Here is a 15,864-nt window from a genome sequence, read left to right on the forward strand (position 1 = left end):
ATGTGGAGAGAGAGGAGATGGGGGCATGTCGAGATAGAGATGGGAGCATGTCGAGAGAGGAGAGATGGGAACACGTCAAGAGAGAGGAGATGGGAGCATGTCGAGAGAGGAGAGATGGGAGCATGTCGAGAGAGAGGAGATGGGAGCATGTCGAGAGAGAGAAGATGGGAGCATGTCGAGAGAGAGGAGAGATGGGAGCATGTCGAGAGAGAGAAGATGGGAGCATGTCGAGAGAGAGGAGAGATGGGAGCATGTCGAGAGAGAGGAGATGGGAGCATGTCGAGAGAGAGGAGATGGGGGCATGTCGAGAGAGGAGAGATGGGAGCACGTCAAGAGAGAGGAGATGGGAGCATGTCGAGAGAGAGGAGATGGGAGCATGTCGAGAGAGGAGATGGGAGCATGTCGAGAGAGAGGAGATGGGAGCATGTCGAGAGAGAGGAGATGGGGTCATGTCGAGAGAGGAGAGATGGGAGCACGTCAAGAGAGAGGAGATGGGAGCACGTCGAGAGAGAGGAGAGATGGGAGCATGTCGAGAGAGAGGAGATGGGAGCATGTCGAGGGAGAGGAGAGATGGGAGCACGTCGAGAGAGAGGAGAGATGGGAGCATGTCGAGAGAGAGGAGAGATGGGAGCACGTCGAGAGAGAGGAGAGATGGGAGCATGTCGAGAGAGAGGAGATGGGAGCATGTCGAGAGAGAGGAGATGGGAGCACGTCGAGAGAGAGGAGAGATGGGAGCATGTCGAGAGAGAGGAGAGATGGGAGCACGTCGAGAGAGAGGAGATGGGAGCATGTCGAGAGAGAGGAGATGGGAGCATGTCGAGAGAGAGGAGATGGGAGCATGTCGAGAGAGAGGAGATGGGAGCATGTCGAGAGAGAGGAGATGGGAGCATGTCGAGAGAGAGGAGATGGGAGCATGTCGAGAGAGAGGAGATGGGAGCATGTCGAGAGAGAGGAGATGGGAGCATGTCGAGAGAGAGGAGATGGGGTCATGTCGAGAGAGAGGAGATGGGAGCATGTCGAGAGAGAGGAGATGGGAGCATGTCGAGAGAGAGGAGATGGGGTCATGTCGAGAGAGAGGAGATGGGAGCATGTCGAGAGAGGAGAGATGGGAGCATGTCGAGAGAGAGGAGAGATGGGAGCATGTCAAGAGAGAGGAGATGGGAGCATGTCGAGAGAGAGGAGAGATGGGAGCACGTCAAGAGAGAGGAGATGGGAGCACGTCGAGAGAGAGGAGAGATGGGAGCATGTCGAGAGAGAGGAGATGGGGGCATGTCGAGATAGAGATGGGAGCATGTCGAGAGAGGAGATGGGGTCATGTCGAGAGAGGAGAGATGGGAGCACGTCAAGAGAGAGGAGATGGGAGCACGTCGAGAGAGAGGAGATGGGAGCATGTCGAGAGAGAGGAGATGGAAGCATGTCGAGGGAGAGGAGATGGGAGCACGTCGAGAGAGAGGAGATGGAAGCATGTCGAGGGAGAGGAGATGGGAGCATGTCGAGGGAGAGGAGATGGGAGCACGTCAAGAGAGAGGAGAGATGGGAGCATGTCGAGAGAGAGGAGATGGGAGCACGTCGAGAGAGAGGAGAGATGGGAGCATGTCGAGAGAGAGGAGATGGGAGCATGTCGAGAGAGGAGATGGGAGCATGTCGAGGGAGAGGAGAGATGGGAGCATGTCGAGAGAGAGGAGAGATGGGAGCATGTCGAGAGAGAGGAGATGGGAGCACGTCAAGAGAGAGGAGATGGGAGCACGTCGAGAGGGAGGAGAGATGGGAGCATGTCGAGAGAGAGGAGATGAGAGCATGTCGAGGGAGAGGAGAGGTGGGAGCACGTCGAGAGAGAGGAGATGGGGGCATGTCGAGAGAGAGGAGAGATGGGAGCATGTTGAGAGAGAGGAGAGGTGGGAGCATGTTGAGAGAGAGGAGAGATGGGAGCATGTTGAGAGAGAGGAGAGGTGGGAGCATGTCGAGAGAGGAGAGAGATGGGAGCATGTCGAGAGAGAGGAGAGGTGGGAGCATGTCGAGAGAGAGGAGAGGTGGGAGCATGTCGAGAGAGAGGAGAGATGGGAGCATGTCGAGAGAGAGGAGAGGTGGGAGCATGTCGAGAGAGAGGAGAGATGGGAGCATGTCGATAGAGAGGAGATGGGAGCATGTCGAGAGAGAGGAGAGGTGGGAGCATGTCGATAGAGAGGAGATGGGGGCATGTCGAGAGAGAGGAGCGGTGGGAGCATGTCGAGAGAGAGGAGATGGGAGCATGTCAAGGGAGGGGAAAGATGGGGGCATGTCGAGAGAGAGGAGATGGGAGCATGTCGAGAGAGAGGAGATGGGAGCATGTCGAGATAGAGATGGGAGCATGTCGAGAGAGGAGATGGGGTCATGTCGAGGGAGGAGAGATGGGAGCACGTCAAGAGAGAGGAGATGGGAGCACGTCGAGAGAGAGGAGAGATGGGAGCATGTCGAGAGAGAGCAGATGGGAGCATGTCGAGAGAGGAGAGATGGGGGCACGTCAAGAGAGAGGAGAGATGGGAGCATGTCGAGAGAGAGGAGATGGGAGCATGTCGAGAGAGAGGAGAGATGGGAGCATGTCGAGAGAGAGGAGATGGGAGCATGTCGAGGGAGAGGAGAGATGGGAGCTTGTCGAGAGAGAGGAGATGGGAGCATGTCGAGATAGAGATGGGAGCATGTCGAGAGAGGAGATGGGGTCATGTCGAGAGAGGAGAGATGGGAGCACGTCAAGAGAGAGGAGATGGGAGCACGTCGAGAGAGAGGAGAGATGGGAGCATGTCGAGAGAGAGGAGATGGGAGCATGTCGAGAGAGAGGAGAGATGGGAGCATGTCGAGAGAGGAGAGATGGGAGCATGTCGAGAGAGGAGAGATGGGAGCATGTCGAGAGAGAGGAGATGGGAGCATGTCGAGAGAGGAGATGGGGTCATGTCGAGAGAGGAGAGATGGGAGCACGTCAAGAGAGAGGAGATGGGAGCACGTCGAGAGAGAGGAGAGATGGGAGCATGTCGAGAGAGAGGAGAGATGGGAGCATGTCGAGAGAGAGGAGATGGGGGCATGTCGAGAGAGAGGAGAGATGGGAGCATGTCGAGAGAGAGGAGATGGGAGCATGTCGAGGGAGAGGAGAGATGGGAGCATGTCGAGAGAGGAGAGATGGGAGCATGTCGAGAGAGAGGAGATGGGAGCATGTCGAGAGAGAGGAGATGGGGGCATGTCGAGAGAGAGGAGAGATGGGAGCATGTCGAGAGAGAGGAGATGGGGGCATGTCGAGATAGATATGGGAGCATGTCGAGAGAGGAGAGATGGGAGCACGTCAAGAGAGAGGAGATGGGAGCACGTCGAGAGAGAGGAGAGATGGGAGCATGTCGAGAGAGAGGAGATGGGAGCATGTCGAGAGAGAGGAGATGGGGGCATGTCGAGAGAGAGGAGAGATGGGAGCATGTCGAGAGAGGAGATGGGAGCACGTCGAGAGAGAGGAGAGATGGGAGCATGTCGAGAGAGAGGAGATGGGGGCATGTCGAGATAGATATGGGAGCATGTCGAGAGAGGAGAGATGGGAGCACGTCAAGAGAGAGGAGATGGGAGCACGTCGAGAGAGAGGAGAGATGGGAGCATGTCGAGAGAGAGGAGATGGGAGCATGTCGAGAGAGAGGAGAGATGGGAGCATGTCGAGAGAGAGGAGAGATGGGAGCATGTCGAGAGAGAGGAGATGGGAGCATGTCGAGAGAGAGGAGATGGGGTCATGTCGAGAGAGAGGAGATGGGAGCATGTCGAGAGAGAGGAGATGGGAGCATGTCGAGAGAGAGGAGATGGGAGCATGTCGAGGGAGAGGAGAGATGGGAGCACGTCAAGAGAGAGGAGAGATGGGAGCATGTCGAGAGAGAGGAGATGGGAGCATGTCGAGAGAGAGGAGAGATGGGAGCATGTCGAGAGAGAGGAGAGATGGGAGCATGTCGAGAGAGAGGAGATGGGAGCACGTCGAGAGAGAGGAGAGATGGGAGCATGTCGAGAGAGAGGAGATGGGAGCATGTCGAGAGAGAGGAGAGATGGGAGCATGTCGAGAGAGAGGAGATGGGAGCATGTCGAGAGAGAGGAGAGATGGGAGCATGTCGAGAGAGAGGAGATGGGAGCATGTCGAGAGAGAGCAGATGGGAGCATGTCGAGGGAGAGGAGAGATGGGAGCACGTCAAGAGAGAGGAGAGATGGGAGCATGTCGAGAGAGAGGAGATGGGAGCATGTCGAGAGAGAGGAGAGATGGGAGCACGTCGAGAGAGAGGAGAGATGGGAGCATGTCGAGAGAGAGGAGATGGGAGCATGTCGAGAGAGAGGAGATGGGGTCATGTCGAGAGAGAGGAGATGGGAGCATGTCGAGAGAGGAGATGGGAGCACGTCGAGAGAGAGGAGAGATGGGGGCATGTCGAGATAGAGATGGGAGCATGTCGAGAGAGGAGATGCGGTCATGTCGAGAGAGGAGAGATGGGAGCACGTCAAGAGAGAGGAGAGATGGGGGCATGTCGAGAGAGAGGAGAGATGGGAGCACGTCAAGAGAGAGGAGATGGGAGCATGTCGAGAGAGAGGAGATGGGGGCATGTCGAGATAGAGATGGGAGCATGTCGAGAGAGGAGATGGGGTCATGTCGAGAGAGGAGAGATGGGAGCACGTCGAGAGAGAGGAGATGGGAGCATGTCGAGAGAGAGGAGATGGAAGCATGTCGAGGGAGAGGAGATGGGAGCAGGTCGAGGGAGAGGAGAGATGGGAGCACGTCAAGAGAGAGGAGATGGGAGCACGTCGAGAGAGAGGAGAGATGGGAGCATGTCGAGAGAGAGGAGATGGGAGCATGTCGAGAGAGGAGATGGGAGCATGTCGAGGGAGAGGAGAGATGGGAGCACGTCAAGAGAGAGGAGATGGGAGCACGTCGAGAGGGAGGAGAGATGGGAGCATGTCGAGAGAGAGGAGATGAGAGCATGTCGAGGGAGAGGAGATGGGAGCATGTCGAGAGAGAGGAGATGGGAGCATGTCGAGAGAGAGGAGAGGTGGGAGCATGTCGAGAGAGAGGAGAGGTGGGAGCATGTCGAGAGAGAGGAGAGGTGGGAGCATGTCGATAGAGAGGAGATGGGGGCATGTCGAGAGAGAGGAGCGGTGGGAGCATGTCGATAGAGAGGAGATGGGGGCATGTCGAGAGAGAGGAGATGGGAGCATGTCGAGAGAGAGGAGCGGTGGGAGCATGTCGAGAGAGAGGAGATGGGAGCATGTCGAGAGAGAGGAGCGGTGGGAGCATGTCGAGAGAGAGGAGATGGGAGCATGTCGAGATAGAGATGGGAGCATGTCGAGAGAGGAGATGGGGTCATGTCGAGGGAGGAGAGATGGGAGCACGTCAAGAGAGAGGAGATGGGAGCACGTCGAGAGAGAGGAGAGATGGGAGCATGTCGAGAGAGAGGAGAGATGGGAGCATGTCGAGAGAGAGGAGAGATGGGAGCATGTCGAGAGAGAGGAGAGATGGGAGCACGTCGAGAGAGAGGAGAGATGGGAGCATGTCGAGAGAGAGGAGATGGGAGCATGTCGAGAGAGAGGAGATGGGAGCATGTCGAGATAGAGATGGGAGCATGTCGAGAGAGGAGATGGGGTCATGTCGAGGGAGGAGAGATGGGAGCACGTCAAGAGAGAGGAGATGGGAGCACGTCGAGAGAGAGGAGAGATGGGAGCATGTCGAGAGAGAGGAGAGATGGGAGCATGTCGAGAGAGAGGAGAGATGGGAGCACGTCGAGAGAGAGGAGAGATGGGAGCATGTCGAGAGAGAGGAGATGGGAGCATGTCGAGAGAGAGGAGATGGGGTCATGTCGAGAGAGAGGAGATGGGAGCATGTCGAGAGAGAGGAGAGATGGGAGCACGTCAAGAGAGAGGAGATGGGAGCATGTCAAGAGAGAGGAGAGATGGGAGCACGTCGAGGGAGAGGAGATGGGAGCATGTCAAGAGAGAGGAGATGGGAGCACGTCGAGAGAGAGGAGAGATGGGAGCACGTCAAGAGAGAGGAGATGGGAGCATGTCGAGAGAGGAGATGGGGTCATGTCGAGAGAGGAGAGATGGGAGCACGTCAAGAGAGAGGAGATGGGAGCACGTCGAGAGAGAGGAGATGGGAGCATGTCGAGAGAGAGGAGATGGAAGCATGTCGAGGGAGAGGAGATGGGAGCATGTCGAGGGAGAGGAGAGATGGGAGCACGTCAAGAGAGAGGAGATGGGAGCACGTCGAGAGAGAGGAGAGATGGGAGCATGTCGAGAGAGAGGAGATGGGAGCATGTCGAGAGAGGAGATGGGAGCACGTCAAGAGAGAGGAGATGGGAGCATGTCGAGAGAGAGGAGAGATGGGAGCATGTCGAGAGAGAGGAGAGATGGGAGCATGTCGAGAGAGAGGAGAGATGGGAGCATGTCGAGAGAGAGGAGATGGGGGCATGTCGAGAGAGGAGATGGGAGCATGTCGAGAGAGAGGAGATGGGGGCATGTCGAGAGAGGAGATGGGAGCATGTCGAGAGAGGAGATGGGAGCATGTCGAGAGAGAGGAGAGATGGGAGCATGTCGAGAGAGAGGAGATGGGAGCATGTCGAGAGAGAGGAGATGGTAGCATGTCGAGAGAGGAGAGATGGGAGCATGTCGAGAGAGGAGAGATGGGAGCATGTCGAGAGAGAGGAGATGGTAGCATGTCGAGAGAGGAGATGGGAGCATGTCGAGAGAGGAGATGGGAGCATGTTGAGAGAGAGGAGATGGGAGCATGTTGAGAGAGAGGAGAGATGGGAGCATGTCGAGAGAGAGGAGAGATGGGAGCATGTTGAGAGAGAGGAGATGGGAGCATGTCGAGAGAGAGGAGATGGGAGCATGTCGAGAGAGATCGGAGCACGTCATACGAACATACAAATTAAGATCAGGAGCAGGCCATTCGGCCCCTCGAGTCTGCTGTGCCATTTGATAAGATCATGGCTGATCTGATTGTGACCTCAACCCTACTTTCCCATTTACCAACTATAACCTTTGACTCCCTTGTTAATCAGGAGTCCATCGAACTCAGCCTTAAAAATATTCAATGACCCTGCCTCCACCGCTCTCTGGGGAAGGGAGTTCCACAGACTCACGACCCTCAGAGAAAAAATTTCTCTTCATCTCCGTCTTAAATGGGAGACGCCTTATTTTTAAACTGTGGCCCCTAGTTCTAGTCTCTCCCACAAGGGGAAACATCCTCTCAGCATCGACCCCTTCTCGTCCCCTCAGGATCTTAAATATTTCAATAAGATCACCTCTCATTCTTCTAAAGTCCAATGTATACAGGCCCAACTTGTCCAACCTTTCCTCATAAGATAACCCCCTCATCCCAGGAATCAGTTGAGTGAACCTTCTCTGAACCGCCTCCAAAGCAGTTATGTCCTTTCTGAAATAAGGAGACCAGAACTGCACACAGTATTCTCGATGTGGTCTCACCAATGCCCAGTACAACTGCAGCAAAACATCTCTGCTTTTATATTCCATTCCCCTTGCAATAAATGACAACATTCCATTCACTTGCTGTACCTGCATACTAATATTTTGTGATTCATGTACGAGGACACCCAGATCCCTCTGTACCTCAGAGTTCTGCAGTCTCTCTCCATTTAAATAATATACTGCTTTTCTATTCCTCCTGCCAAAGTGAACAAGTTCACATTTTCCCACATGATACTCCATCTGCCAAATTTTTGCCCACTCACTTAACCGATCTATATCCCTTTGCAGACTTGAGAGGAGACGGGAGCATGTCGAGAGAGAGGAGATGGGAGCACGTGGGTTGCGGAGGATAAGAGAGGGTGTGGATGGGGAAGAGATGGGAGCATGTTGGGTGTGGAGAGTAGGAGCAGGGAGCATGAGGGAAATGGCAGGCAGGAGTCCGTGCCTGTATTCGGGCCGTGGGTGAAGCTCTGACTGTGACTTACCTGCGTTTCTCTGTCTGAATTGCAGCATGAGATGGAGGGGGGTCAGGCGGCCCTGCCTCGGGCAGTGCGATGCTCAGACAAGCGGCTGTCAGCGGAGGGGTTCTTCCTGCTGGAGGACGGACTGAGCCTGCTCCTGTGGGTTGGAATGTACGCGCCGACTGAGTGGATCCAGAATGTGTTTGGAGCTCCTTCCTTCAACGCAGTGGACTGCGGAGTGGTCAGTACTCCCTGTGTAGATCGTCAGACCAAGTGAGCACAATGGCTGCAGGCTGACGGTGCCCGAAACAGTCCGCGCATCCTCACACGGCCGAGCAGCTACTCAAACGTTTCACTTAACCCTGTGACCAACATTCTGAAGATAAGCATTGATCCTTTCCTCACCTCCTGAAGCTGCCGATTTCCTGCGGGGGTCCAGTTCAGTGGGCACGAGCCACTCTCACGCCCTTCGTTTGTTGAGCCGAGGCAGGCTGTTCGACTGCAGAGGCTTTCACAGTTGAGGGCGACTCCGCTCTCGCCCGTTGTCCATCTGTGCTCTTCCCAGCAGGGAGCAGTAAAGAGCGGGAGGGACCCTGGCTGATTTCCCTTTTATCCTTCCCGAACCCAGGGGGCCGTGAGACCGATTGTTTCACCCTGACTGCTGTCTGGCTTCGGGCCAGCATAGACCAGGGATCGAGCTTGGAGGCCCCTCTGGGCAGTGTGGTTCAGTACCACACCGAGGGGTGGGGTGTGTTCCGTCCCTGAGGCACTGGCACTTCAGTCACGGTGTCACAGATTGATTCAGGGTGATTCATCCCTGAACTGCCCCACTGGGAAGGATGGAAATTATCGAGAGTCTTTGACAGCTGCAATGATGGTGATGGGCCTGCTTACTCAATGAATAATTGAATAATCAACAGTCACCAGATTTTTGGCGGGGGGGGGCAGGGACTAGGGGGTGTTGAGCAAAGTGGGAACACTGCATCTAGCTTTAGAGAAACCTTCAGATAAATGATGACTGATGAGTATCTTTGCTTTGGTCCAGGGAGCTCTGCCTGTGCTGGACAACCCATACTCCTGGCGAATCAGGAATGTTATCACCACCATCCGCAAACAAAGGGCGAGGTTCCTGAAGGCAAGTTTTCCTGCTTCCTCTCAGATTAAGTGCCGTCAGCGATGTGACACATGGATCAATAGGATCAGTAGTGGGGGCCAAGCCTGGTCCTCAGGGACACTTCCATTCAGGGCCCATTGGTAACGTTTCAATGGCTGTTGTTAAACCGGTTTATTTTGGGATGGCTCAGCAGGTTTAACCGGCGAGAAGCTGTGCCATACGGAACAGGAAGATCCCACGGTCGAAACCCCATCTGCACTCGGCTGGGGCCGGAGGGACGGTCGCTACTTTTGGCCTTCACTTGGGGAGGGGGGGAGGGGAGAAACTCGCTGGGTTTCCTGCTCCTGATCACTATCCAGCAACCACCGATGGGGGAGCACGCACGAGGGCTCGGTTCGACCGTCGGGGTTCACGAGCACTCGGACGAGGTGCTGGAGGCCCAATCAGTGCCTGTGCAAGTGAGGAAGCAACAGATTCGGGAGAGGAGGTACGAAAACTGGTGAGGGGATCTGCTGGTTTCGAACCAAAAGAAAGCATAACCCGTGGGCAGCACGGCGACCCAGAGCTCCAAGCTGCGTTGGCAGGGGGCGGGTGGAGCTGGTTCTGAACCAAGATTCCTACACAGTAATCCCCCCGCCCTCTGATAGGGTCAATGTCTCCCAGCCCCTCTGATTTCTCTTCCATTATTGCTGTTAATTTTCTCCATCACTCCAGGCAATTTCGCATCCAGTACACAGAGGAGGACAGTCTCTCCTCGACAAGTTCACAACCAACAAGAGGCAACAAGGTCCTGCCAAACTGCTCCACACTTTGGGTGGGTGTTTATCGTGCAGTGCCCCTGTGGGGTGTTACTTGGAGCTGGTGTATTTAGTCACCACCTTTCTGACACACTGAGCTTGCTCGGCTCCGCCCGGGACAGCAATAGGAGCGCAGCGGTCTGGATCTCCCGGGAACAGGTGGTCGTGGTGCTTGTTGTAGCGGGGCCAGGCGGGAAGCCTCACTCGCCATGCGCTCGCAAATATGGTTCACAACGGGAGCTCATGGTGCTCGCGGCCTTGGAGGAGATGCCAGTGTCGGGGGTGCACAGAATAGATGGGGCATCATAGATTTAAGGTGATTGGCAATCGAGCCAAAGGTGACATGAGAAAAAACTTTCTTCCACGGCGAGTGGTGGTGATCTGGAATGCACTGCCCGAGGGGGTGGTGGAGGCAGATTCAAAAGGGAATCGGATAAGTACTTGCAGGGGAAAAAAATTTCCAGGGTTACGGGGATAGGGTGGGGGTGTGGGACCAGCTGGATTGCTTTTGCAGAGAGCAGGCACGGACTTGACAGGCTGAATGGCCTTCTTCCGTGTTGTAACCTTTCTATGATTCTATGAAGACATTGTTGCAGCAGCCTCACTCTTTGCACCTGGGAGCGCAGCAAGGAGTTAACAGGGAGACCGCACAGTCAGTAGGGAGTTAACAGGGAGACCGCACAGTCAGTAGGGAGTTAACAGGGAGACTGCACAGTCAGTAAGAAGTTAACAGGGAGACTGCACAGTCAGCGAGGAGTTAACAGGGAGACTGCACAGTCAGTAAGGAGTTAACAGGGAGACTGCACAGTCAGTAAGGAGTTAACAGGGAGACTGCACAGTCAGTAAGGAGTTAACAGGGAGACCGCACAGTCAGTAAGGAGTTCACAGGGAGATTGCACAGTCAGTAAGGAGATAATCGGGAGACTGCACAGTCAGTAAGGAGTTAACAGGGAGACCGCACAGTCAGTAAGGAGTTAACAGGGGGACCGCACAGTCAGTAAGGAGTTAACAGGGAGACTGCACAGTCAGTAAGGAGTTAACAGGGAGACTGCACAGTCAGTAAGGAGTTAACAGGGAGACTGCACAGTCAGTAAGGAGTTAACAGGGGGACCGCACAGTCAGTAAGGAGTTAACAGGGGGACCGCACAGTCAGTGAGGAGTTAACAGGGAGACCGCACAGTCAGCGAGGAGTTAACAGGGAGACTGCACAGTCAGTAAGGAGTTAACAGGGAGACTGCACAGTCAGTAAGGAGTTAACAGGGAGACTGCACAGTCAGTGAGGAGTTCACAGGGAGATTGCACAGTCAGTGAGGAGTTAACAGTGAGACTGCACAGTCAGTAAGGAGTTAACAGGGAGACTGCACAGTCAGTGAGGAGTTAACAGGGAGACTGCACAGTCAGTAAGGAGTTAACAGGGGGACCGCACAGTCAGTGAGGAGTTAACAGGGAGACTGCACAGTCAGTGAGGAGTTAACAGGGAGACTGCACAGTCAGTGAGGAGTTAACAGGGAGACTGCACAGTCAGTAAGGAGTTAACAGGGAGACTGCACAGTCAGTAAGGAGTTAACAGGGAGACTGCACAGTCAGTAAGGAGTTAACAGGGAGACCGCACAGTCAGTAAGGAGTTCACAGGGAGATTGCACAGTCAGTAAGGAGATAATCGGGAGACTGCACAGTCAGTAAGGAGTTAACAGGGAGACCGCACAGTCAGTAAGGAGTTAACAGGGGGACCGCACAGTCAGTAAGGAGTTAACAGGGAGACTGCACAGTCAGTAAGGAGTTAACAGGCAGACTGCGCAGTCAGTAAGGAGATAATCGGGAGACTGCACAGTCAGTAAGGAGTTAACAGGGAGACTGCACAGTCAGTAAGGAGTTAACAGGGAGACTGCACAGTCAGTAAGGAGTTAACAGGGAGACTGCACAGTCAGTGAGGAGTTCACAGGGAGATTGCACAGTCAGTGAGGAGTTAACAGTGAGACTGCACAGTCAGTAAGGAGTTAACAGGGAGACTGCACAGTCAGTGAGGAGTTAACAGGGAGACTGCACAGTCAGTGAGGAGTTAACAGGGAGACCGCACAGTCAGTGAGGAGTTAACAGGGAGACTGCACAGTCAGTAAGGAGTTAACAGGGAGACTGCACAGTCAGTGAGGAGTTAACAGGGAGACTGCACAGTCAGTAAGGAGTTAACAGGGGGACCGCACAGTCAGTGAGGAGTTAACAGGGAGACTGCACAGTCAGTGAGGAGTTAACAGGGAGACTGCACTGTCAGTAAGGAGTTAACAGGGAGACTGCACAGTCAGTGAGGAGTTAACAGGGAGACTGCACAGTCAGTAAGGAGTTAACAGGGAGACTGCACAGTCAGTAAGGAGTTAACAGGGGGACCGCACAGTCAGTGAGGAGTTAACAGGGAGACTGCACAGTCAGTGAGGAGTTAGAATCATAGAATCATAGAAGTTTACAACATGGAAACAGGCCCTTCGGCCCAACATGTCCATGTCGCCCAGTTTATACCACTACGCTAGTCCCAATTGCCTGCACTTGGCCCATATCCCTCTATACCCATCTTACCCATGTAACTGTCCAAATGCTTTTTAAAAGACAAAATTGTACCCGCCTCTACTACTGCCTCTGGCAGCTCGTTCCAGACACTCACCACCCTTTGAGTGAAAAAATTGCCCCTCTGGACCCTTTTGTATCTCTCCCCTCTCACCTTAAATCTATGCCCCCTCGTTATAGACTCCCCTATCTTTGGGAAAAGATTTTGACTATCTACCTTATCTATGTCCCTCATTATTTTATAGACTTCTATAAGATCACCCCTTAACCTCCTACTCTCCAGGGAAAAAAGTCTCAGTCTATCCAACCTCTCCCTATAAGTCAAACCATCAAGTCCCGGTCGCATCCTAGTAAATCTTTTCTGCACTCTTTCTAGTTTAATAATATCCTTTCTATAATAGGGTGACCAGAACTGTACACAGTTTTCCAAGTGTGGCCTTACTAATGTCTTGTACAACTTCAACAAGACATCCCAACTCCTGTATTCAATGTTCTGACCAATCAAACCAAGCATGCTGAATGCCTTCTTCACCACCCTATCTACCTGTGACTCCACTTTCAAGGAGCTATGAACCTGTACTCCTAGATCTCTTTGTTCTAGAACTCTCCCCAACGCCCTACCATTAACGGAGTAGGTCCTGGCCCGATTCGATCTACCAAAATGCATCACCTCACATTTATCTAAATTAAACTCCATCTGCCATTCATCGGCCCACTGGCCCAATTTATCAAGATCCCGTTGCAATCCTAGATAACCTTCTTCACTGTCCACAATGCCACCAATCTTGGTGTCATCTGCAAACTTACTAACCATGCCTCCTAAATTCTCATCCAAATCATGAATATAAATAACAAATAACAGTGGACCCAGCACCGATCCCTGAGGCACACCGCTGGACACAGGCCTCCAGTTTGAAAAACAACCCTCGACAACCACCCTCTGTCTTCTGTCGTCAATCCAATTTTGTATCCAATTGGCTACCTCACCTTGGATCCCATGAGATTTAACCTTATGTAACAACCTACCATGCGGTACCTTGTCAAAGGCTTTGCTGAAGTCCATGTAGACCACGTCTACTGCACAGCCCTCATCTATCTTCTTGGTTACCCCTTCAAAAAACTCAACAAATTCGTGAGACATGATTTTCCTCTCACAAAACCATGCTGACTGTTCCTAATCAGTCCCTGCCTCTCCAAATGCCTGTAGATCCTGTCCCTCAGAATACCCTCTAACAACTTACCCACTACAGATGTCAGGCTCACCGGTCTGTCGTTCCCAGGCTTTTCCCTGCCGCCCTTCTTAAACAAAGGCACATCATTTGCTACCCTCCAATCTTCAGGCACCTCACCTGTAGTTGTCGATGATTCAAATATCTCTGCTAGGGGACCCACAATTTCCTCCCTAACCTCCCATAATGTCCTGGGATACATTTCATCAGGTCCCGGAGATTTATCTACCTTGATGCGCGTTAAGACTTCCAGCACCTCCCTCTCTGTAATATGTACACTCCTCAAGACATCACTATTTATTTCCCCAAGTTCCCTAACATCCATGCCTTTCTCAAACGTAAATACCGATGTGAAATATTCATTTAGGATCTCACCCATCTCTTGTGGTTCTGCACATAGATGACCTTGTTGATCCTTAAGAGGCCCTACTCTCTCCCTAGTTACTCTTTTGCCCTTTATGTATTTGTAAAAGCTCTTTGGATTCTCCTTTGCCTTATCTGCCAAAGCAATCTCATGTCCCCTTTTTGCCCTCCTGATTTCTCTCTTAACTCTACTCCGGCAATCTCTATACTCTTCAAGGGATCCACTTCATCCCAGCTGCCTATGCATGTCATATGCCTCCTTCTTCTTTTTGACTAGTGCCTCAATCTCCTGAGTCATCCAAGGTTCCCTACTTCTACCAGCCTTGCCCTTCACTTTATAAGGAATGTGCTTACCCTGAACCCTGGTTAACACACTTTTGAAAGCCTCCCACTTACCAGACGTCCCTTTGCCTGCCAACAGACTCTCCCAATCAACTTCTGAAAGTTCCTGTCTAATACCATCAAAATTGGCCTTTCCCCAATTTAGAATTTTAACTTTTGGGCCAGACCTATCATTCTCCATAGCTATCTTAAAACTAATGGAATTATGATCACTGGTCCCAAAGTGATCCCTCACTAACACTTCTGTCACCTGCCCTTCCTTATTTCCCAAGAGGAGGTCAAGTTTTGCCCCCTCTCTAGTCGGGCCATCCACATACTGAATGAGAAATTCCTCCTGAATACACTCAACAAATTTCTCTCCATCCAAGCCCCTAATGCTATGGCTGTCCCAGTCAATGTTGGGAAAGTTAAAGTCCCCTGCTATTACCACCCTATTTTTCTTGCAGCTGTCTGTAATCTCCTTACATATTTGCTCCTCAATTTCCCATTGACTATTTGGGGGTCTGTAGTACAATCCTATCAAAGTGATCTCTCCCTTCTTATTTTTCAGTTCTACCCATATAGACTCAGTGGGCGAACCCTCGGATATATCCCCTCTCACTACTGCCGTGATGTTCTCCCTAATCAAGAACGCAACTCCCCCTCCTCTCTTACCTCCTGCTCTATCTTTCCTATAGCATCTGTACCCTGGAACATTGAGCTGCCAGTCCTGCCCCTCCCTTAGCCATGTTTCAGTAATAGCTATAACATCCCAGTCCCATGTACCCATCCATGCCCTGAGTTCATCTGCCTTGCCCATCAGACTTCTTGCATTGAAATAAATGCAGTTTAATCTAGACTTCCCTTGGTCTTTGCCCTGCTTTCTCAGACCATCTGTCCGGTCATGTTTTGTACACTCTCCCTTACTGCCTTTTGTTTCTGTCACCACTTTACTTCCCACTGACTTCCTGCATCGGTTCCCATCCCCCTGCCACATTAGTTTAAACCCTCCCCAACAGCACTAGCAAACACTCCCCCTAGGACATTGGTTCCAGTCCTGCCCAGATGCAGACCGTCCAATTTGTACTGGTCCCACCTCCCCCAGAACCGGTTCCAATGGCCCAGGAATTTGATTCCCTCCCTCTTGCACCATTTCTCAAGCCACGTATTCATCCTAGCTATCCTGTCTTTCCTACTCTGACTAGCCCGTGGCACTGGTAGCAATCCTGAGATTACTACCTTTGAGGTCCTACTTTTTAGTTTAACTCCTAACTCCCTAAATTCAGCTTGTAGGACCTCATCCTGTTTTTTACCTATATCGTTGGTACCTATATGCACCACGACAACTGGCTGTTCACCCTCCCCCTCCAGAATGTCCTGCAGCCGCTCTGAGACATCCTTGACCCTTGCACCAGGGAGGCAACATACCATCCTGGAGTCTCGGTTGCGTCCGCAGAAACGCCTGTCTATTCCCCTTACAATCGAGTCCCCTATCACTATAGCTCTGCCACTCTTTTTCCTGCCCTCCTGTGCAGCAGAGCCAGCCACGGTGCCATGAA

The 15,864-nt window shown here is 52.7% G+C and overlaps 1 protein-coding gene across 1 annotated transcript in view; it reads left to right on the top strand.

Moving 5' to 3' along the window:
* Window positions 1-15,864, top strand: part of LOC137335797 (protein transport protein Sec24C-like) — a 101,402-nt gene that overhangs the window by 72,071 nt on the left and 13,467 nt on the right. The window contains exons 20-21 of the mRNA XM_068001217.1: window positions 7,975-8,166; window positions 8,971-9,060. Coding sequence (XP_067857318.1) covers window positions 7,975-8,166; window positions 8,971-9,060 — 282 coding nt within the window. The remainder of the gene's footprint in view (window positions 1-7,974; window positions 8,167-8,970; window positions 9,061-15,864) is intronic.

The sequence above is a fragment of the Heptranchias perlo genome, chromosome 20 (genome assembly GCF_035084215.1).
Source record: "Heptranchias perlo isolate sHepPer1 chromosome 20, sHepPer1.hap1, whole genome shotgun sequence".
NCBI classification, from domain to species: domain Eukaryota; kingdom Metazoa; phylum Chordata; class Chondrichthyes; order Hexanchiformes; family Hexanchidae; genus Heptranchias; species Heptranchias perlo.